Source organism: Chelonia mydas, chromosome 8 (genome assembly GCF_015237465.2).
Source record: "Chelonia mydas isolate rCheMyd1 chromosome 8, rCheMyd1.pri.v2, whole genome shotgun sequence".
NCBI lineage: Eukaryota > Metazoa > Chordata > Testudines > Cheloniidae > Chelonia > Chelonia mydas.
The window spans coordinates 50,686,341-50,710,358 of NC_057854.1; the positions used below are offsets into that span (position 1 = coordinate 50,686,341).

A 24,018-nucleotide genomic window follows, 5' to 3' on the forward strand; every position below is an offset into this window, starting at 1 on the left:
TGCAGTTTAAGGAATAACTCCACTGCCACTCGTGACGTGTTGGTCAGAGCGAGCAGCATACTGGTCAACAGTTCGGGATCCATTCCTGCAGACCGAAGAAGCAGGATGTGCAGTACACAAACAGTTGAAAGATGGCGCCAAATACGGACAGAAGCACAGGGATTGCTGGAATGCGAAGCAATGCATCACGGGGCATTGGGACAGGACCCAGGATGCCCCATGATCCCCTCCACCTTCCCACAACTCTTAGCGGCAGAAGAGGAAGAGGTGCTCTGTAGGATAGCTGCCCACAGTGCACCGCTCCGAATACAGCTGCAAGTGTGAACACACTATTGCGCAGGCAGCTGTCAGTGTGAACACACAACAGCAGTTTTCCTTCTGCGTTCGCTGAGCAGTGCTGTAATTGCCAGCGCTGTAACTTTGCCACTGTAGACGTGCCCTTAATGATCAGATGTCATTCTGTGCCCTTAAAAAGATTTGGGTAATGCCTTTGATCCTCCTTGAGGCATTCCAAGAAGACTTCTTAAGTCAACTACAAAGGCTGGTCTGGAATGCTTCCAAGAAAAAATTTTTTTCAAGTATAAACCTGATTCAGTCAGATTGCAAAGTGCTGAGACTCCATGCTGATACTGCCCATGCAAGTCTGAGGTACACACTTAAAAATGTGGCACCATTTGATTCTTAATGTATGTAAAATGGTGTTTTTTCATTAACCCTGACTCTTCTCCTCTCTCTCACATTTCTTGGACTTGGAAGTCTTTCTTCTGCTCCCATTAGCTATTCCTTCAAACTGCTCCCTTGACATCATTCCCCAGCTGATCTTCTTTGCTCCCATCTTATCCTATCCCAGGCATGCTTCTCATCCACCACTCTACTCATTTGGCACGTCTTCTTCAGATTTCAAATATACCAGTGTCGAAAACAAACAAGCCTTGCCCTGTCTTCATCTCACCTCCCTCTGGGCCCCCTTGGCCTTCATTTTTCCATTTGGCTAGGATTCCTCTCCCATCTGTTTAGGTGCCCTCTCCAAGTCTTGAAACCTTCTCTGCCAAAGTTGTTAGACCTTTTTGAACACTAAATACAGTCTGTGTTCAAGTGAATGCAGCTTCCATGTGATTTATTTTATGCATGTCAAAATATCAAGAATAGGATGATTTAGATAGGGTGGAAAAAAATAATATAACAAGGAATAATGGGATAAATTTCAGGAAATTTTTTTTAGGTTAAATGTCAGGAGGATTTCCTTACACTGCAAAATTTTTAGGCTGTGGACAAGTTTTCAAAGGGAAATGGTAGAAGGCTCATGGATTCTGACCTTAAAAATGTAGACTGAACAGAACACTAGAATACGCACTTAGGAAGTGAGTCTGTGTTGTCATGGGAATGTTCTAGATGACCTACAGTAATAATAATTAGAGATGGGGGGGGAAAGCTATTTATAGGAGTTCTGATTTAAAATCTTCGCAATATTGCCTTTGCAATTGGATTATAATGCCATGATACTGTCTACTTTTAGTAAAGGTAATAACTTGAGTGCTTGAAGTCATGTTACTTGCTTGGAAAAGGCAGAACTTTAAATATTTTAATGGAGACCATAGTGATTGGTTTTCTGTTTAGTTTCTGTGATTTTTGTTTGTCTTTAATCCTTTTGAAATTTATACTTTGCATCTGAATAAATGGCTCGGTGTGAGATCAGTTGCTAAAATCATATGAAAACAAATATTAGGCAACGTTAGAGTGGTACTGCCCTACGATATTAATCTTCATAAATAGTTTACAGTTTGAATTTTATTGTGGCAGGAAAAATGTATTCATTGATTATATACGAAATGCCATATCATCAGACATGCAGTTATATGAATGATATGCAACTCTTGTGTAGATTATAGTCTTGAAATTAAAGGCTCAGTCTCTTCAATTGGCAAATAAGTCAAAATATTCCTATAAAAACGTATTTTTCTGTTCTTCTAAGACAGGGTAGGCAACCTATGGCACTCACGCTGTCTGGGTCCTTGCCACCGGTCCAGGGGGCTCTGCATTTTAATTTAATTTTAAAGGAAGCTTCTTAAACATTTTAAAAACCTTATTTACTTTTACATACAACAATAGTTTAGTTATATATTATAGACTTATAGAAAGAGACCTTCTAAAAACGTTAACATGTATTACTGGCACGCGAAACCTTAAATTAGAGTAAATAAATGAAGACTCGGCACACCACTTCTGAAAGGTTGCCAACCCCTGTTCTAAGATATTATTTTTAAAATCAGGAAAAAGTAGTGCTTTAATTCTTACCTCTGCAATTGTACTGGATATCTATATAATTTAGAATTTACTCAATTAGCAGTCTTTTTATCTTTTAAGCTTTGAGGAAATAATTAACTTTTAATTAATTGTTCTATTTTTTTAAAAAGGGAAAAGGTTGTGAAACTATGAAAAGCAAAGAAATTTTGTGTGAAGGGTCTGATTCTGTCCTTAATTCACCTTGTATCTGGGTGTTGCAATGCTTGTGGTATGGGAAATTAAATGTTGTGTGTTTAAACACAAACACAAAAATGCCTCAAAGCAAATTTATGGCTGAGCAATACACTGCTTAAAAAAAGGTTAATATAGAAACTGTAAGAATAGCTTTAATTATAGATAGGTGAATGTTGCTTTTATGCTAATATAGAAAGACCATTACTGTAGACCAGATGAATAAGCCTAGGAAATACGTTCTTGTAAATAGGCAGTATTTAAAATAAGGAAAATATAAGATGTTCAAAATATACTTGGTGGCTTGCCCACTTTTATTAATCATACTTAGGCTCAGGGTGGATTTTGTTTAAATCACTAGTCAGGAAGACTCGATTTAATCATGGATTTCTGCGTAAAAGTGCCTTCTTGTCGGTTGTTATAACCTTAATACATATTCTTCACAAATCAAGAGATAGATGTAGGTTTCATTTTTAGAAGGTACACACTCTACATTTTTAAACAGTGATTTATTTTGAAAGCTTTTCAGGATTAGTTTTACAGCTATATCAGAAAGTGGATGGTTTGGTTATTTCATTTACCAAAGGTAATTGAAGCAGATATTTATGAAGTCATTGGGAGGTGAACTATCTCCAATTCAATAGGTTAATCATTAATATTTGGAGGATTTTCTTGCCATGCTGTATTAGGAGTAGAACATCACCAGACAGACATTTAAATTGTTTTATTTAACTAAAACAACAACGTTATGTATTTTGGATTTTTTTCTTCAACAGCAAACATAATATTTTAACAAAAGAAGCATATCAATTTTTGAATTTAGTTAAACATTCAAGTTTTTTTAAAATCAGGTTTGTTTTTGTTAAAATTGTTCTTAACTAAAATACTTAAATAAAATATAAATAAATAACTTAAATCAACTATATTAGCCAGGTCAACATGAGAAACTTAAAATATTGGCTTCTGCAGCTAACTCAGTCGTCTTTACCTTCATTTTCCTGTTTCTTCATAATCTGGAAAAGAAAAATAAGCTTTCCTGCTTTTCAGGTCCAAAACGATTTCTCAGTTTGGAATGAATTAGTCCAAAGGAAGAAAATAGTCTTTCTACACTGGCAGAAGGAGCTACTCCTGTTAAAAGTGAGATTATCACGTCAACAGTCTCTGAATCCAAGTGCTTAAGTGACTTCCACCAGTTCACTGGTGTGATTCTTTTTTTTTTTTTTTTTTTAAATCTCATCAGCAAACATATATTTCTTGAATGGTTCTTATTCCCAAATTGGGTCTCTCTTACGGCCTGCTGCCATTATAGGTTTTCCCTTCTAGTGAGAGAATGGTATGGTAGATCTCAAATCAGTGAGGGCTACACTCAGAAAGACCTCAAGACTTCTGGAATATGCTGCTCAAACAGTTTCACTTTTGTTTCTACTGCCTTTCCCTCCCTTCTTACGTTTATCTCCAGACTTCTTCTCCTTGTCCAGATCTATTCCGCCCCCAACAATCTTCTATTCATTGAACTTTTTGAAACTTTGCATTTTTAGAGAGAGGTAGGGGTTGACTCTGTGTACACAAATTTGCAGAGGAACAATAGGGTTGAGGTCTGTTATTTCTCACCTCTATATAATAATTATTTCTTTTAAAGCATTTTTGCTGTTAACAAACATGTTATCTCTGGAGACACAAATCCACAGTTTGAGAACTGCAAAACTAAGCATCTCTGAGTCCCATTGGGTAGATAGAAAAATTAACCTAAATCTATACAGAAGCCCCTGGAACTCCATAAGATTGGGTCCATAATCCTTGAACTATTGGAACTCAATTACAAAACTTTTCTAAAACATTACATGAATATATTGTCTCATAATATAGAATTAGAATTTATACTCCCTATTCCATGATGAGATATCTTTGAGCTATAATGTATCTTTATCTTTAGATAGGTTTTTTCCTCAAAACTTTTTATAAAAAAAATCAGACTTAAATAAAAAAAAATTTTGTTTTTAAATCATTGATTTTTATCCACCCTGCTTAGGCTATGGCTACACTGGAGAGCTTACTTTGCCATTGCCACTATCACCAGTTGTACATTTTATTCTTCAAGGTTTGCGGTCCCGGGTCACCAAATGATAATTTGTACTATGCTTGATTGTAATTAGTCATATAATGCATTGTCATTGGGAGTTTTGCTATTGCTTTCAGTGGAGCCAGGATTTATCCTTAAATGTTTAACAATTAAAAACAAAACAAAAAAACCCTACATAAATGGGTAGCTATCGAGTATACTTGCTTCTTTCAAACTACGTCCAGATATACTAAAAACCTATTTTGTAGTAGCAAAAACTAAGGTTGCAGTACAACTTCTGTTATAAACACTTGTTTTCCCTCATGTTTTCTCAGATTTGTTCTTTTTCTCCCCTTTAACTGAAACTTTCCATGCTGACCCATAGGCCAAAGGAGACTTAAGTTTGAGGGGAAAAATATAGTGTTAGAATAGGGGCAAATTTTTTTTTTGCTTTATAAGCATGTGTGACGAAGCGGGACTGTTCTTAATGTTTCCTCTGAATATTGTGGGGGTGCCTCAGTTTCCCCTATGCAGTTCTTAAGTATCTAGGTGGTGGGATAAGGGTGTATGATCATTGCAGAGCCCTAGAGGGCAGGTGTGTGCAGGGGTCTGGACACAGAGAATGGCCAACACCCTGTTTCCTGGCAGCTGATGGCCTGGCCCTTCCCCCCTGCAAGGTGAGAGCTAAAGGGGTTGGAGAACAAAGGAATCAGGTGCCCTCCTGGCCCGTGAAAGGGACAAAGCCCAGAGGAGGAGGGGCTGGAGAGAGTTTCAGATGGGGGCTGGCTGGGGACATGGAGTGAAGTGCAGACGTGGTTGTCTGGCTCACTGCCCCCCAAAATGGACCCGGCTGAGGGGTCCTGTTCTCTGCACCTATAAGCTCTGTTTTAGACCATATCCCTGTCGTCTAATAAACCTTCTGTTTTACTGGCTGGCTGAGAGTCGCATCTGACTGTGAAGTTGGGGTGCAGGACCCTCTGGCTTCCCCAGGACCCCGCCTGGGCGGACTCGCTGTGGGACACACACGGAGGGGCAGAGGATGCCGAATGCTCCGAGGTCAGACCCAGGAAGGTGGAAGCTGTGTGAGCTGTGTGTCCTGAAGACAGTCTGCTCACAGAAAGGAGACTTCTCCAGAGTCCTGACTGGCTTTGTAGGGAGCAGTTCCAGAGCATCGCCCGGGGACTCCGTGATAGCATGCATAGCCAAAAAGGCTGAATTTTATAATACTTCCAACATGGCATATGACTGTTTCTCACTGAGGAATAGAACTTATAAGTTTGAATAAAAAACAAACACCAAAATGAAGTTTAAGTTATTAAAATTTTGCTTTTATGTGTACAATAAAATGTTAGGCTTTATTTGCTGAAGTGCTGTGGGCTTGCCTAAGTCTTCAGTAACACTTCATATAGCGTCAGCTAGCATTATCTTTTCTGTCTTTATAACGGAAATTAAATAAATTAGGGATGTCAAGCGATTAATTGCACTGTTAAACAATAATAGAACACCATTTATTTAAATAATTTTTGGATGTTTTCTACATTTTCAAATGTATTGATTTCAGTTGCAACAAAGAATATAAAGTGTACAGTGTTCACTTTATATTTATTTTTTTATTAAGAATATTTGCACTTTTGATTTTAAAAATCCAAAGAAATAGTATTTTTCAGTTCACCTGCCATAAATATAAAGGGAAGGGTAAACACCTTTAAATCCCTCCTGGCCAGGGGAAAAACCCTTTCACCTGTAAAGGCTTAAGAAGCTAAGATAACCTCACTGGCACCTGACCAAAATGACCAATGAGGAGACAAGATACTTTCAAAGCTGGAGTGGGGGGGAAACAATGTCTCTGTCTGTGTGATGCTCTTGCCGGGACCAGAGCAGAAATGCAGGTCAGAACTCCCGTAAAGAGTTAATAAGCGATCTAGTTAGATATGTGTTAGATTCTGTTTTATTTAAATAGCTGATAAAATAAGTTGTGCTGAATGGAATGTGTATTCCTGTTTTTGTGTCTTTTGTAACTTAAGGTTTTGCCTAGAGGGATTCTCTATGTTTTGAATCTGATTACCCTGTAAGGTATTTACCATCCTGATTTTACAGAGGTGATTCTTTTACTTTTCCTTTAATTAAAATTCTTCTTTTAAGAACCTGATTGCTTTTTTCATTGTTCTTAAGATCCAAGGGTTTGGATCTGTGTTCACCTATGCAAATTGGTGAGGATTTTTATCAAGCCTTCCCCAGGAAAAGGGGTGTAGTGCTTGGGGGGATGTTTTTGGGGGGAGACGTTTCCAAGTGGGCACTTCCCCTGTTCTTTGTGTAACACTTTGGTGGTGGCAGCTTTTAACCTAAGCTGGTAAGAATAAGCTTAGGGGGTCTTTCATGCAGGTCCCCACATCTGTACCCTAGAGTTCAGAGTGTGTACAAGGAAGGAAGGAACCTTGACATCACCTAATACAAGTACTGTAGTACAATCTCTTTATTGTGAAAGTTACAAATGTACATAAGAATGGCCATACTGGGTCAGACCAAAGGTCCATCTAGCCCAGTATCCTGTCTTCCGACAGTGGCCAATGCCAGGTGGCCCAGAGGGAATGAACAGAACAGGTAATCATCAAGTGATCCATTCCCTGTCACCCATTCCCAGCTTCTGGCAAACAGAGACTAGGGACAACATCCCTGCCTATCCTGGCTAATAACCATTGATGGACCTATCCTCCATGAATTTATCTAGTTCTTTTTTGAATCCTGTTATAGTCTCGGCCTTCACAACGTCCTCGGGCAAGGAGTTCCACAGGTTGACTGTGTGTTGTATGAAAAAACACATCCTTTTGTTTGTTTTGAACCTGCTGCCTATTAATTTCATTTGGTGGCCCCTGTTCTTGTGTTATGAGAAGAAGTAAATAACATTTCCTTATTTACTTTCTCCACACCAGTCATGATTTATAGACCTCTGTCATATCCCCCCTTAGTCCAAGCTGAAAAGTCCCAGTCTTTGTAATTTCTCCTCATATGGAAGCTGTCCCATACCCTGAATCATTTTTGTTGCCCTTCTCTGGAAGTTTTCCAGTTCTAATATATCTCTTTTGAGATGGGGCAACCAGAACTGCATGGAGTATTCAAGATGTGGGTGTACAATGGATTTATATAGTGGCATTATGATATTTACTCTTTTATCTATACTTTTCCTAATGGTTCCTAACATTCTGTTAGCTTTTTTGACTGCTGCTGCATATTGAGTGGATGTTTTCAGAGAACTATCCACAATAACTCCAAGATCTCTTTCTTGAGTGGTAACAGCTAATTCAGACTCCATCATTTTGTACATACCGTTGTGATTAAGTTTTCCAATGTGTGTTATTTTGCATTTATTGACATTGAATTTCATCTGCCATTTTGTTACCCAGTCATCCATTTTGAGAGATCCTTTTGGAGCTCTTTGCAGTCTCTCAACTATCTTGAATAGTTTTGTATTCTCTGCAGATTTTACCACCTCACTGTTTGCCCCCTTTTCCAGATTATTTATGAATGTTAAATAGGACTGGGCCCAGAACAGACCCCTGGGGGACACCACTCTTTACCTCTCTCCATTCTAAAAACTGACCATTTATTCCTACCCTTTGTTTCTTATCTTTTAACTGGTTACCAATCCATGAGAGTACCTTCCCTCTTATCCCATGACTGCTTACTTTGCTTAAGAACCTTTGGTGAGGGACCTTGTCAAAGGCTTTCTGAAAATCTAAATACACTAAATCCACTGGATCCCCCTTGTCCACATGCTTGTTGACCCCCTCAAAGAATTCTAGTAGATTTGTGAGGCGTGATTTCCCTTTACAAAAAAACATGTTGACTATTCTCCAACAAATTATGTTCATCTATGTGTCTGACAATTTTGTTCTTTACTATAGTTTAAACCATTTTTCCCGGTACTGAAGTCAGGCTTACAACTATGAACAAATAAACTGCATTCAAAAATAAAACAATGTAAGATGTTAGCGCCTGCAAGTCCACTCAGTCCTACTTCTTGTTCAGCCAATTGCTCAGACAAACAAGTTTGTTTACATTTGCAGGAAATAATGCTGCCCTCTTCTTGTTTACAATGTCACCAGAAAGTGAGAACAGGCGTTCTCATGGCACTATTGTAGCCAGCGTCACAAGATATTTACGTGCCAGATGTGCTAAAGATTCATATGTCCTTTCATACTTCAGTCCTCATTCCAGGGGACATGTGTCCATGCTGATGACGGGTTCTGCTCGATAACAGTTCAAAGCCGTACAGATCACTACATGTTCATTTTCATCATCTGAGTCCGATGCCACCAGCAGAAGGTTGATTTTCTTTTTTGGTGGTTCGGGTTCTGTAGTTTCCACATTAAGTGTTGCTCTTTGCTGTAGAAAAAATGTTTGCTCCTGCTGGGACTTTTAAAAACTACTGTTCTGTGAGTAACTCAATTTGAGAGAAAATAAGAGCTGAGGTTCTCAAGAGACTGAGCTACATTCACAAAAATACTTTCGGTGGGTCACATAAACCAATAACTTCCAAGCAAGGCGCTTAGTGTGTCATGATGTATACTGCATAAAGTGTTTTGTTGCTCTACACTTCTTTTCCTTCAATTTATTCACCTTATTGTATTGTGAGTTATAAAGCATCATGCCAAATAGACTTCCTTGATGAGCTTTGAACCTTTTTGTTGTTGTTGTTTTTGCACATTTGCAGAACAATAAAAATAAGTGATGGATAAAATAGAAATAGCATTCACATTACATTACTCTTACAAAAGCTGTCAGCGCAAGAGTCTAAACTTCGAACAGTCACCTGAAATGACAAGTGTCACCCTCAAGACCTTGCTTTTTGTGTTACCTAAATTGTTGTCACATCAAACATCAAAAGTGTAACTCAGAATTCACTTTCAATAAATATAGGAGCTTTTTAGAGATAAAAAAAAAAAAAAGTGGCCACTCCATTTCACCTACAACTTAGTGGAGTAAACCAGCACTGTTCCTTTGCTTGGTTCATATCTTTTGATTCACTGCTTATGAATCCTGGTCCGCTCCACTGATTTTACTGGAGGTATCTAATGTTTTGTTCAGGACAAGTTAGGTGAGAAAAGGGCTTATCCACCATATTATTGCCTGGTGTGTGTCTGTCTCTGCAGGGCAGCCTGGCAGGCTTTCCCTTTTAATTTAATTTTTCTTTTCCTTGAAGAAATACCCAAACATTTTTCTCCCCTTTTTTATTTTACTTCTGTGGTCCCCTCCCTTTGGTGAACAGTGATGGCATTGGTGAATTAGACTGGCTTCTTTCCTTCTGCAGTCTCCCCAGTTCCTAAGCCCACACAGCCTAGTGGCAGTCATCCCAGAGAACTTCAAGTGACTCCCTTATAACAGCCAAAATCTCCTTCAAAGTAAAAAAAATAAAATAAAATTAGCATAGCTGGGGTTGATTCTCTGCACCCATTCTCACAGAATTAATCAACAGGGTTGACTAATCAAAATGCTACAAGAAAAGTACAAAGAAGGCAGTATAGCCATCTTCAATATGACACCTCAGATTCTACATCACTCAAGGAAGGAGATTTGTTAGAATCTGACTCTGAAGAATCAGATTCCCTCAGAGAACAGCCTATTTCCTCATGAATATTTTAAAACCGCTGTAAGGAGACACTGATCTTAGTTGTACCTCCAGAATAAACCAAGCAGAAATCCAATCTCTTTATAGGGGAAATATTTTCCCTCCAGCTCAAAAACTGAAACTTATTTCCCATCAGTGCAGTTGTTGAGGAACTGATCGGTTCAGAATGAAAATAGCCATTGAAAGAGAAGTGCCTTAATAGACATCTCATGAAATATAAATTCCAGGACAAAAAAACGCTACCTACTGTTTGGTGCAGATACCAGGGATGTGGCTGTGACTGCTGAGGCAAAATAAATCGTCATGCCCATTGAAAGATTCTTCCCCTTCCCCACTGAGAAAGTCGACAGGAAAATAGAATTCTCATTGTGTAGGAATAATTAAGCCACAGGTGAATCTCTTCTGTCTGGCCATCTATTTTGCTTGAATATATCTAACATGGTTTAGAGGACTGCTCCCACTGAAAGACAAAGAGGCAGCCTAAGGAGGGTTATCCAAAGTTATTTCCATCTCTTTTTTACTATACAGAAAAGATCTGGAGTGATCAGGCCCTTGTTGGACATCAAAGATCCTCAAGTACAGGGGATTCCAAATGGAGACTTTCACACTGAGTACTTATCAAAAGTGATTTTCTCATTCCAGTTGGGTGCATGGATGTGTCTCAAGATTTGCCTTCTCTCACTCATATTATCATTAGAGGCCCTATATTTTGACCAGTCACTCATTGCCAAACTTTGCTCCGGAGAATGTGAATGTAATGCATTCCAGGATCACTTGCTCATTTGGCATATGAATGAGAACCACAGAGAGAGCTTTCAGAACACTGCAAGAACAAGGATTTTTCATCAATAATTAGAAAAGCCTCCTACTTTCCACTCAATTCTACAGCTGGGAGTAATCATTTATACTTCCAAAGGCATCACATATCTCTTAGCAACCAGTCTGACAAATTAAAGTCTGTAATCTCAAAGATCCACTTTGGAAATACTTGTGGTCTCTTGTTGGTACTATGTTAACCGTATACAGTGTATCGTATATCATATTGATATGAAATTTAAGAATGTGTGTTCTTATATTTGAAGCCCTAAAATGGTTTAGGTCCTGACTATTCGAGACCTCCTGCCTCTCTAATGTACCCATGTCTGTTAGTCATGTGAGGTGCTTCTTGGGATGGGAGGGGGTTACTGGGGATTTGTGGGGCTGAGGAGGCCTTCTCAGTGTGATTGTGATTAAACACCGTATGTGTTGAATACAATAGTTGTGTGTTAATTTTGTTGCACCAATAAAGTGGAAACCAACTGGAAGCATGGAGTAGTGCTTGGTTTTGATAAGTTGCTGTGTCTGTAGTATTTAAACAGTTACACAATTTTAAGGGCTTGAGAGAGACAGTAATAAATTGAAACAAATGAAGCTACTTTGCTATTTGGCCATTTAATAATTGGCACTCTAGTGGCACTATGGGCTAGATTGTCAAAATACAAGTATTCGGTATTCATGCAAACAAACTCTGTTGCATGCACTTAACCCCAGATTTATGCATATAGATAAATGATTAAGCACATGCAAAACTGTGCATACTGAAAATCTGACCCATACTGTGTAGGATTTTGCATTACTTTATGTGCAGTAGATGTTATGTGCTGTGTGTATGCTGTCTGATGTAGACGAGGCAAGTGTATAATTGTTGTTGGTGCATGTACCTATACAATTTGGAAGGAAAAAAATTTTAACCAGATCTGCTCCTTTAGAATTAATTGTAGATAAATAGCAATGGAGAGTAGCATTTTCCATATAAAATCCTCATGGTAGTTGGGGGGGAGGTATTAGGGAAGGAATCATAATTAGATAGTTCTGAAAAAAAGATTTTCAGATACTAGAAATTAGAAATAATTTGTTAGAATTCAGAAGTAAATGAATTATTAGGGGCTCTATTTTTAGGTTTAAATGAGAAATCACCTGTTTTTCTCTCATGACTTGCTGCCATGTTACCTAGGCTGTTTGATGACATGACATTCCGGGCTAATTACAAGGCCAGTGGTTCACATTTTCAATGCTGGCTGTCAAGCAGTCTCTTAAATAAGACTGGGTATTGTGGATAAACAACTAACACAACAAAGGGGCCATTCTAGTTCCTGCCACGGCAGCCACTGGAGGAGATGATGGCCCTCGCAGCTTTGTTTGTAAACATTTTTTAAAAAAATTTAGTGTACAATTTAATGAAACATACTGGATTATGTATATAAGATGCAACTGTTGATGCATATCACTTAGATTTTTTTTCTTTCAATAAACATCTTGAAGAAATTACCTTAAACAAAAACTCTAAACATGTCATCCCTGTATGCTCTTCCAGGCTGCATGTAAATCTAAAAACAGAAATTTCAGTCTGAAACCCACCAAATTGCTATTGTGTTATTTTATCTATTTCAAAACACAACAAAACAAAAAAAATACCCCAAACCCTGAATTCAACCAAGATCAAACCCTAAAAGCAGTTTTTGAAAATTTAGTAATAGTATTTACCTACATGAAAAAAACCTCATTGTTTTCTATGTCTTATTTGCATCCAACCCAATAGATGCAAACATACCAAAGCAGTCTGGAAAAAGTTTAACTCTGCATATTTGTTATCTCAGTGCATTTTTGCATTTCATTGCCAAAATAAAGAAAATGAAGATTTGAGTACCTTGAAATGTATATAACCATGTCTGTCTTTGTTTTGTACCGAACATGCTGAGTGTGCTGATGGCATTCAATAAACTATAAATATTATAAACTAGTTGTCATCCTCATATTCCAGGAATTGTCAAGTTGTGGGTGGAATAAGAAAGAGAAGTACAGTTCTGCACCAAATGCAGTTGCCTTCACAAGAAGATTCAACCATGTGAGTTATTATAATAATGGCAACATGATTGTATGTATCAGTGTTAAAAATCATCCAAGTGGAATGTTTAATCTATATATTTTTGTCATTCACTGCCAAATATTTGGGGATTGACATGCCTGTGATGTAAACGGCTTGCTTAGGTGCAACAGTGTGATTACTGTAGAGCAAGTCAACCTTGCAATAATTCACATTTGCTTTTTAGTCCTGCTTGGTTCTATTAAGCTTTTTTGTTAAATAACAAATTTTGATGAATAAGATAAGGAAAAGATATTAAGTAGGTTTTCCCACAGATGTTTGCTGTACATTTCCTTTCCTAAGGTGGTCTGGATGAAGGGTTTAATGTAAAATGGGTTCCTGATGCAATAGAAACATTTTCCCATTTACAGGAATATTTACTGTCTTTGATTTGTGTAGCAGTTCTTGTCCCAAAAAACGTGGTGTTGAATTCCATCAGAATGGTTACATTTTTACTGTGCTTCTGAGAAGACTGTTGAAAATGTGGCTAGATGGTTATATACTGCTGTTAATCCCAAATTACAAAATCTGACCACTAAAAGCAGTTGGCTAAAGCTTGTTACAAATCGCAAACAGCCTGTCTGATTGTGCTAAACTGAATTGCCAGTGAGTCTTCTGTTCGACATAATTTATCAGCCAGACTGACCTGAAGAAGAGCTCTGTGAAGCTCAAAAAACTTGTCTTTCACTAACAGAAGTTGGTCCAGTGAAACATATTACCTCATCCACCTTGTCTCAGCCAAAATGTCTCCATTTGCTCAAGCTTATGAAAGTCAGTTTGTCTTCTTTATTCAGTTTTTATTTTAAAATGCAACTTTTTATATAAGTCCCTGATATCATGTTAAATAATTTAGTTGTCTCAACAATTACTTGAAATTAGGACTGTCAGGCGATTTAAAAAAAATAATCATGATTAATCGTGCGATTAGTCACACTGTTTAAACAATAGAATACCATTTATTTAAATATTTTTAGATGTTTTCTACGTTTTCAAATGTATTGATTTCAATTACAGCACAGAATACTAAGTGTACAATGTGCACTTTGCATTTATTTTTGGTTACAAGTATTTGCATTGTAAAAAAACAAAAGAAATATTATTTTTCAATTCACCTAATACAAGTACTATAGCACAACCTTTTTATCATGAAAGTTGAAATCACAAATGTACAAAAATACCTGCATTCAAAAATAAAACAATGTAAAATTTTAGAGCCTGCAAGTCCACTTAGTCCTACTTCTTGTTCAGCCAATTGCACACACAGACAAGTTTGTTTACCTTTGCAAGAGATAATGCTGCCCTCTTCTTGTTTACAATGTCACCTGAAAGTGACAACAGGCGTTCGCATGACACTGTTGTAGCCAGCATCGCAAGATACTTACGTGCAAGATGCACTGAAGATTCATATGTTTCTTCATCCTTCAACCACCGTTCCAGGGGACATGCTGATGACTGGTTCTGCTCAATAACTATCCAAAACAGTGCAGACCGACGCATGTTCATATTCATCATCTGAGTCCGATGCCACCAGCAGAAGGTTGATTTTCTTTTTTGGTGGTTCGGGTTCTGTAGTTTCCGAATCAGAGTGTTGCTCTTTTAAGACTTCTGAAAGCATGCTTCACACCTCATCCCTCTCAGATTTTGGACGGCACTTCAGATTCTTAAACCTTGGGTCAAGTGCTTTTAGCTATCTTTAGAAATCTCACATTGGTACCTTCTTTGCGTTTCGTGAAACCCTCAGTGAAAGTGTTTTTAAAATGAACGGCATGTGCTGGGTCATCATCCAAGATTGCTATAACGTGAGATATATGGCAAAATGTGAGTAAAACAGAACAGGAGACATACAATTCTCTCCCCAAGGAGTTCAGTCACAAATTTAATTTACGCATTATTTTTTAATGAGCGTCATCAGCATGGAAGCATGTCCTCTGGAATGGTGGCCGAAGCGTGAAGGGGCATACGAATGTTTAGCGTATCTGGCACATAAATACCTTGCAATGCCCACTACAAAAGTGCCATGCAAATGCCCGTTCTCACTTTCTGATGACATTGTAAATAAGAAGCAGGTAGCAATATCTCCTGTAAATGTAACAAACTTGTTTGTCTTAGCAATTAGCTGAACAAGAAGTAGGACTGAGTGGACATGTAGGCTCTGAAGTTTTACATTGTTTGGTTTTTGAGTGTAGTTATATAACAACAACAAAAATCTACATTTGTAAGTTGCACTTTCATGACAGAGATTGCACTACAGTACTTGTATGATGTGAATTGAAAAATACTTTTGTTTTTCATTGTAACAGTGCAAATATTTGTAATAAAAAATAATATACACTTTGATTTCAATTACAACACACAATACAATATATACAAAAATATAGAAAAACATCCAAAATATTTACTAAATTTCAATTGCTATTCTATTATTTAACAGTGCAATTAAAACTGCTATTAATCTTGATTAATTTTTTTGAGTTAATCATGTGAGTTAACTGCGATTAATCGACAGCCCTACTTTAAATAGCTATATCTCTGGACCCCTTGGAACTCTATTATTATGTAACTTTTTAAAATAATGCCATACTTTTGTATATCAGATGCAGTAATTCTCCCCTCTGTTGGAGTCTCTCAGAGTTCATTACATTCACTCCCTCCCTCGATGTGGAGAAAAATAGGCAACAGCTTTTTGTCTCTTCTTCCCCCCCCCCCCCCCAGTTATGAATTCCACGAACTGGGTTTTAGACAAAACAAAAACAAGTTTATTAACTACAAAATATAGATTTTAAGTGATTATAAGGGATAGCAAACAGATCAAAGCAGATTACCCACAAATAAAACGCAATTTAAGATTAATATACTAAAGAAATTGGTTACAAATAGCAAATTCTCACTCTAAATGATGTTTTAGGCAGATTGCAGAGACTTGCTTGCAGCTTAAAACTCCAGCTATTCCTTTCACGTATTCCAAACAACCTCTAGCCTGGGCTCAGCCCTTCTTCTCACGACCCCTCTCAGCTCAGTCTCTATTTCTCAGGTGTTTCCAGCAGCCTTATTTCTTGGGCTGGGAGTTAGTGAAGAATAAACCACGATGATGTCACTCTGATATCACGATTATGTGACTCCCCTGCCTTAAATAGTTTTTGCATATGGTGAGAATCCTTTGTCTCCAAGTTTGATCCCCACCCCCGGTCAGTGGAAAAACGCTGATATTCTAAGATGGATTCCAGTACCAGATGACTTGGTCACATGTCTCTGTTGGGCCATAGCAGCCATGATTCGGAGGCTGTTTGCAGCGTCCCCAGGAACCCAAGAAGGTGGGAGATTAGCATCTTCAAAGACCTATTGCTCTCTCTAATGGCTCTTTCTCACAGTGAGCCATCTAGACTGATTGCATTCTGTCTGGTGGGTGTTCCCCCGGTGTAAACCCACTTGTAATATTCCTAACTTCAGATACAGAATGATACATGCATACAAATAGGATAATCATATTTAGTAAATCACAACCTTTCCAATGATCTCACATGTCTTATGTTGCACAAAATACATCATAATCATGCCATACTCATATCATAACAATATCTCTGTGAAGGATATGGGGGCGTGCACAGGCAGCTCGATGTCAACTTAACTTTTGTTGACCAAACTTTGCAGTGTAAACATAGTGTAAAGTTCTCTGATGAACTTCAGTCTACTGCACATGATCATTGTTGCTTCCAAAATACTATCAGCAGACCAATACTGCTGAAAAGCATCTGTAAGTGATTTAATACTCCCTTCCCTGCCAAAATATGAAAGCTGGCCATAACTTTCTTTTGAAGGCTTGGGGCAACCTGGAACTGGGGTACAGCTGAGCCCTCTGTCTTACCAACCAGGGCTCCCTCTCACACTCTGATAACGTGACAAACTGCAAACCCCTCCAGGACTTGCACTCCCACAAACATTCACAGGCATGGACACACCCAGCTGAGTTACGTGAATGCTTTTACGAGCCATCCATGAACCAACAATAGAGAGACTCCAGCCAGTTCCACCCCAGTCTAGGACTCCAGAGCTGTACCGTCTTGCCTTGATCAGAAGCCTGACCAGTGTAAATTCATTACCCAGTCCATCCCTCCCTCAATGCGGAGAGGACAATGCACCAGCCCCTGTGCCTGAGCAGATTTTTCTTTACACTTCAAGCAACACACTGTTTTAGGTAAAAAATATAAAACAGATTTATTAACTACAGAAAGATAGATTTTAAGTGATTATAAATAATAGCACACAGATCAAAGTTGATTACCGAAGAAATAAAAATAAGAAAGCATTCTGAGTTCTATAGGCTAGACAGGATTTGAAACTCACCCTGATAGACAATACAAGCAGGTCACAGATCTTCCACACAGAGGCTAGAAATCCCTTCAGCCTGGGACCACCTCCCCAGTTCAGTCTTTGTTCTCCAAACGTGTTTTCAGGTGTCGATTTGTGGGGGGAGTGAGAACAAATTATGTCAATTCCCCCTTTTATAGCTTCTTCCCGCTTGCTGGAAAGATCTTTTGCTGTGATGTGAGTCAAACAGCTTCCATTGTGCACGTGCTATCTCTGTTCCTGAGGTAATCCTTGTGGGTATGTGCATTCCCCTTAATGAGCCATCAGTGCTGTCTGGCATCTCCATTGTTGTACGTAAAAGGCTGGTTGTGGGTGTTCCCATCCTCACAACATACGTAACTTCATATACAATGATAGCACAGACAATCCAACAGGATATTAATGTTTAACAGATTAAGACTTTTAAAATGATACCTCACAAGGCATATTTTCTACGAACACTTCATAATTATATCACCATGGTTAATATGGGGGTGGTAGTATGTTGCTTTGGGGTACAATGTGTCACAATTGATCACACAATTTCAGTGTAAATTCAAAGGTTAGAGAAAGTTTAACGAGATGCATTATACCCGATAAAGACAAACTAGGAGAAAGGCAGTAATTGTATAGATCATTTAATTTTAGCCTAGCTGAGTTAGGATGACACAGCTCCTCAAAAAGACTATACCAGTTCAATGATGCAAGAGCCAGATGGGAGCTATTCTCTGTTGAATGGGGTCTGATGTAGGGTGGGGTTTAGAGGAGATGGAGCTAGAACTGCCATGAAAGGAGGAAGTGGGTCACTTGTCGTTCCTTCCCCCCCATGCTTCTTATCCTCCAATCACAGCTTCCTTCCCCTATTCTCTTCTGTCCTTCCACACAAACACTCCACTCACTCACCCCATGTTAGCCCTATCATCTCTTCTAGTAGCTGCAAGTAGATGTTGAGTAGGCCAAGAAACTGAACTAAGCCTGGAGAGTCCCCACAAGTGAGAGGTCTGGTGGTTTTTTAAGGTGAGGGAAGACGCCTTCTTTAGATACTGCATCGGTAAGCTCAGTCAGAAGTAATCCTCTAACACGGTGACCACGCACCTTAAGAGGCTGTCTGGATTTTTGTTAATTTTTAATCTTCTTCCTCGGGGGTTAGTTTATAGGTCTGGGAATTATAGCCAAAATACACATCTCAGGAAACAAGGCGGCATCATCATCAAGACCAGTAACTGCTGCAGCAACAGGAAATTGTATAAAATGGGATGCTAAAGAGGGGAATAGAATCAGTAAGAAGATGAAAGTGAGCCAGTAGGTTGTCTGGCACTTGCCTATTCCAAGTACTAATGCTGGCACCCCCCGGAGATGCATTTTGTTTGATGTTTGTTTGGTGTTTAGTTGTTCTGGACCTTCCCTCACCCCCGCCCTAACCCCTACCCCTCAAGTTAGGGAAGAGAAGATTCATTAAAGGAATTTTAGTCTTTATCTGACTACAGCATAAGTGTTATAAGCCAATCTGCCTGTTCAGGGCCTTTGACATGTGGTGTCCGAGTGGGAGAAGAAAGCAAATACAACAAAAACCCCTGGCAGCCTCTCAACCACCCTGTTGCAGGGCCCAATTACTCTCCTTTACCACCCAGGAAGGGCAAATATCTGATTTACAGATAGTGGGTCATGTGTCTTTCAGTACATCTAAAAGACCAAGTAGTGTAAAGGGCTAAACTCAAAGAACAAAGACAGCACATTGGACTTTGTAGGTCAGTGAGATCTGTTTCCTGAGAAGCCTTCCTGAATATGGCTAGTCTTTTCAGCAAAGGATAATAGTTCCCTGCAAACAATGGTGCTAGATTCTGCTGTGGAATGCAGATAATTAAGCTTGATGAAGCATATAACCACTATGAATCACAAGTTAAGATGTTTGGTGTAATGGAAATAATAAGAGCCTGGTAGAAGAGGAGACATCACAGGACAATAGGAAATCTCCTGGAGAAGACCATAAATTATTCCAACCATTCTACTAAGGATGAGGTTACAGAGAGGGAATTAACAGAAATAACAAGCTACACAGCCATGAACCCACAGATTAATAAAGCTATATACTTGTGTGCATGAAGAAAACTTTTGATCTCTTCATTTGCAGCACTGGAAGATCAGCTGTGTTACTTTGGTGGAGACAGGACATAGAATCCTCCTCAAAGCTAATAGTTTCCTCCATTGTCTTTAATTGTACCACAAGTATTTGTTCAAAGGTTGCTTCCCTGCTTGTTTTTTCCCACAGGCCCCTGTTATGCTCATACAGAAAAGTCTTTTATAACCCAATTTACAGTAACTTTACTGACCAGGTCACATACAGAGTTCATAAAATTATTACATCTCAGTCGTCTTAGATGATATAGAAATTCTGCATATGTCACAGTAACCACATAAATTTATTATTGTAATCCTTATGCTGTGTCTCCCCTTCATATCTAACCCTCATGATTCTTGTTTGTATTGTTTGAATTTTGTAAGTTTTTTGAATCAGGAGTACCAGTTGTTTTTTTTGGGGTGGGGGGTTAGGCTTAGGGTAAGTGGTTTCTGGTAAACAGCTAGCAAATTTGAACCCTCAAAAATAATAAGTACCCTGGCTTGGTAGGTGTTACTTCTCATTCCTTGCATTTCCTTCTATTTGTATGTAGACCAACACGTGCATGTGTACACACATCAAAGGAAATGAACAGAATAAAAGGGCAGAAAATTCCCTTCCTGAAATTCATTTCTTTACAGTAGCCAGTGAATTAAAACACACTTTATAAAGGCCTCACTTGCCTAGAAAGCAACACATTGACAAAGGAATCGTATGTGAGCACAAATGAATAGTGAGGTGTTCTATGAGATACACTATCAACATACAGTCTACACACTATGAAAATGTTTGAGAACCCATCATAGGCAACTCAGCAAAAGAACATTTTTAGAATAGACCTTAATGAGTTGTTGTTGGCTTGGTTAACTGGGTTTAGAAGGGTATTCCAGGCATAAGGGGCAACATGAAATAGGATACAGCAACAGGAGAATGAGAAGAAAACAAAGGAGCATCAAGGATTGGACTCACTGGTGTAGCAGAAGGAGTAGGAGAAATATAGGTCAGGCTGTGTGATGGAGAATCTTGAAAATGAGATCAAGAAGATTTCAGTGTGGTAAGCAATGTACTGGAAATAGAGGTATTCAAGGATATGGGCAGTGTAGTCAGAATGAGATCATGTTGGGAATGACATTTTAGATTGGGAGTTAGGGTGAAGCATGCTAAATGTTCAAACCCCTTGCATGGACAGGCAGTTCACCCTTTTGCATAGCCAAGGGAGGATATTTTAAATAGTGTGAAAATTCACAGGAATTGGTCACATCTGTAATGTGGGGAAAGAAGGAGAGGGAGAGAAAAGTCTGTGGTTTGAAGGCCTACATGACAGTGAGGATTCTTTTTCAAAAAGAGAATATTAGAGAGGAAAAGTTAGGAGCTTGGCTTTGGCCTCAATGAACTGAAGATGAGACAACAAGCAATCCAAGAGGGATGAGACAGTGTGAGGGGAGATTCATGGATAATAGTTCTGGATTGAAGACTATCTGAGAGTCATCATCACAGAAGTGACTGTTAAACCCTTGCAAGAGGACGAGGACACCTGAGATTAAAGTGTAAATGAACTTACGCTGTGCAGTTCTCTGTGCAGCACAAGACGGTATAATTTTGGGTTTGCACTCCAGAGGGGGGGTGTACACTTAAATACTGCTCAGTTCCTTAGCTGATCTCAGCATGTGTGTGTAAAGCTGTAGCTCCGTGTGCCCCTACCTGTATGTGTGCTGGTTAAGTGCAGTCTGATGCCTGAGGGAGGGCTTGGCTGGCTTGCCTCAGGAATACAGTGTAAAGGGAGCCCAGGCTGGTGGGTCAGGTGGGCTCAGTGGTACCACAGTTCCATGTGGCACCCCGGGGGAAACCGGTCACACCACCAATTTTTATTTATCACTCAGGTGCATGCACATTTGGGTGCTTGTGCTGGTTCTGAGCATACTCACCCCTGTTGCATGCATTGATATAAAATGCAGAGCAATACAAGTAGGTATTGCAGTGTACCCCTTCCTGCTGTCTAGATCAGTGTCTTGTGGGACATTTTCTCAATGCTTTGTGGAATACCATTGGTTCGCCCAGGTTCTCAGGGAGATAGGGATCAAATTCCCACCACGCCACTTTCTCCATTTTATAAGGCTTTCCACAGCCCATAATTTTCTTGTCACTTTTTACAACTCCCACAGTCCTGTGCACTTCTTTTTGATATCCACCATCTTTCTAGCAGAAGCATGGACCCTGCACAGCTCATCACAAATCCTGAGAGATGCAAACACAGGATGCATTATCCTCCTGTATTTGAAGAACTTGAATGAATATTGCTACAACCAGGATTGCAATGAGGAAGATGCAGAGATGTTCAAGTGCAGTGGCCAGAGGCAACTGATGCTGCAAAAATTGTCAGGCTGCCTCTGACATTCATATAGCAGTGCCATTTGGTGGATTGCTGCTTCTGGGCCCAAGAAACAAGGACTGATTGTTGGGATCGCCTCATAATGCAGGTTTGGGATGGCAAGCAGTGACTGCAGAACTTGTGGATGTGAAAAGCCATATTTTGGATCTGTGCGCCAAGCTTGACCCAGACCCCCCGCTCAGGGGCACTATTGGGAGAACTGCACTCATAGTGGAGAAGCAAGTGGCGGTCACACTCTGGAAATGTGCAGCGCTGGATTGCTATTGGTCAGTGGGCAATCAGGTTAGAGCTGGATAAATGTATGACCCCATTGTGGATTTTCCAGTTGCGATCATTTAAGTGTCTACTTCTGCACAGGACTGTGACTGGGTAACATACAGGAAATAGTGGCTGAGTTTGCAACAATGGAGGTTGCTCAAACTGCTGTGGGGTGATAGTATGCATATCCTATTCTGACACCAGCCCATCTTGCCACTGAGTACATCAACAGGAAGGGATACTTTTCCGTGGTTATGGATGTTCTAATGGTTCACCGGGGGCATTTCAGTAATACTTGTGGGATGGTTGGTGAAAGTACATGATGCTCTCATCTTTAAGAACACATGACTTCTCAAAGAGCTGTAAGGAGGGATGTTCTTCCCAGACCAACGGATTACCCTTGAGGATGTTGAAATGCCAATAGTGATTCTGGGGAATCCAGCCTACCCCTTGTTTCACTGGCTCATGAAGCCTTACACTGGCCACCTGGATAGCACCAAAGAAAGATCCATCTTCTGGCCCAGCAGATGCAGAGTGGCTGCTGAGAATATGCTTCTGGTGGGTTAGAAGGGACACTAGTGCTGTTGATTCACTAGCTTGGATCTCAGTGATCAGCTGTACCAAAGGGATATTTGCATGTTGTGTAATGCATGATATCTGTCAGGTGAAGAGGGGAGAGCTACCATGAGGATGGAGGGATGAGGTGGACAGACTAGCGGCTGAATTTGAACCAACCATGGAACAATACAGTTGAGGGAGGCCTTAAAAGACAGTTTTAACAGTCTGCTGCAGTAGTATGGCTGATGCTTTTATGAAGTAATGTTTCCTGTGAGTATGGAGATTAAACAGCAGGAGGCAATAATCCACCCATATGAATTCTGTACTGCTTCGTGTAAACCAATAGAGATACTCATTTTCCAAAATAGAATTTTGCACACAATAAAGAAACAGACAACAAAATTAAAGTGCTAACAAACAAAGCTGAAATCTCATTACTTCAAAGCGGGTTGTAAAGATCTCTGAAAGGAAATGTAGCAACACGATGGAGCAGCAAACTACTCATGTTTAAGACATCAAGGAGCAGTGGGACAGAATATATATGCAATTTTGACAGAAAATGGGGATACTCAGCTCATTGATAGCATTGATCACAATACCTTGAGCATCTTAATAGAGTTCCTTAAGAAGAAGCGTCAGATGCACTAGAGCAGTCATCGCAGCCCAGTCTCCACTTAGTGCCCATTTGGTACAAAACGCTGAAAAAGCATCTCCATCCTTCTACCTTAATGAAGATAGTCTAAGTCAAAGCTTTGCAGTGTCTCATTGAAAAGTTTGAAATCAGGCCTATGCACAGAGTAGCAGTTTTCCTGCACCCGCGAACGTAGGGGATGAATTGTTTTCACTGAAGAGACACAGGAAGATTATCAAGAAACTAAGTAGCTTGTCTCATTGCATGAGGAAAAATATTGCTGCAAAGAATCTTACGCTTCTTTTGTCAGCTACACAGACTCCATCACCAAAGGAGACAAAATTGTCACATACAGAGTTTGAGGATTCGAATAACGAGCATGGAAATGATGAAGTGTCAAAGTATGTCACCCTGATGCTGACAAAGAATGAAAATGTGCAGCTGCTGGAGTGGTGGAGACAACAGAAGCACAATTTTCCTCTTTTTTTAGTTGGGTTGCACAGTTTGTGCATTCCATCCCTGCATCCAGTGTCCGAGAGAGCCATCTCAGTCTCTGGTTACACAGTTAATGAGAATCATACTTCACTTTAGCCAGGAACTGTGGATGATTTAATGTTTTTACACAGTAATATTTCAAAGAAAATCAACTGTTCCGAGAGA

General features: G+C 39.3%; 1 protein-coding gene across 18 annotated transcripts in view; it reads left to right on the forward strand.

Annotated features, from left to right (window-relative positions):
* The window catches only part of RALGPS2 (Ral GEF with PH domain and SH3 binding motif 2), a 255,535-nt gene that overhangs the window by 78,708 nt on the left and 152,809 nt on the right, over positions 1-24,018 (forward strand). For all 18 annotated transcript variants that reach the window (XR_005226552.2, XM_043552512.1, XM_043552516.1 and 15 more), the window contains one exon: positions 12,961-13,044. Coding sequence is in view for 17 of the 18 variants with exons in the window: in XM_043552512.1 (XP_043408447.1) it covers positions 12,961-13,044 (84 nt within the window). In the remaining variant the exon portion in view is untranslated. The remainder of the gene's footprint in view (positions 1-12,960; positions 13,045-24,018) is intronic.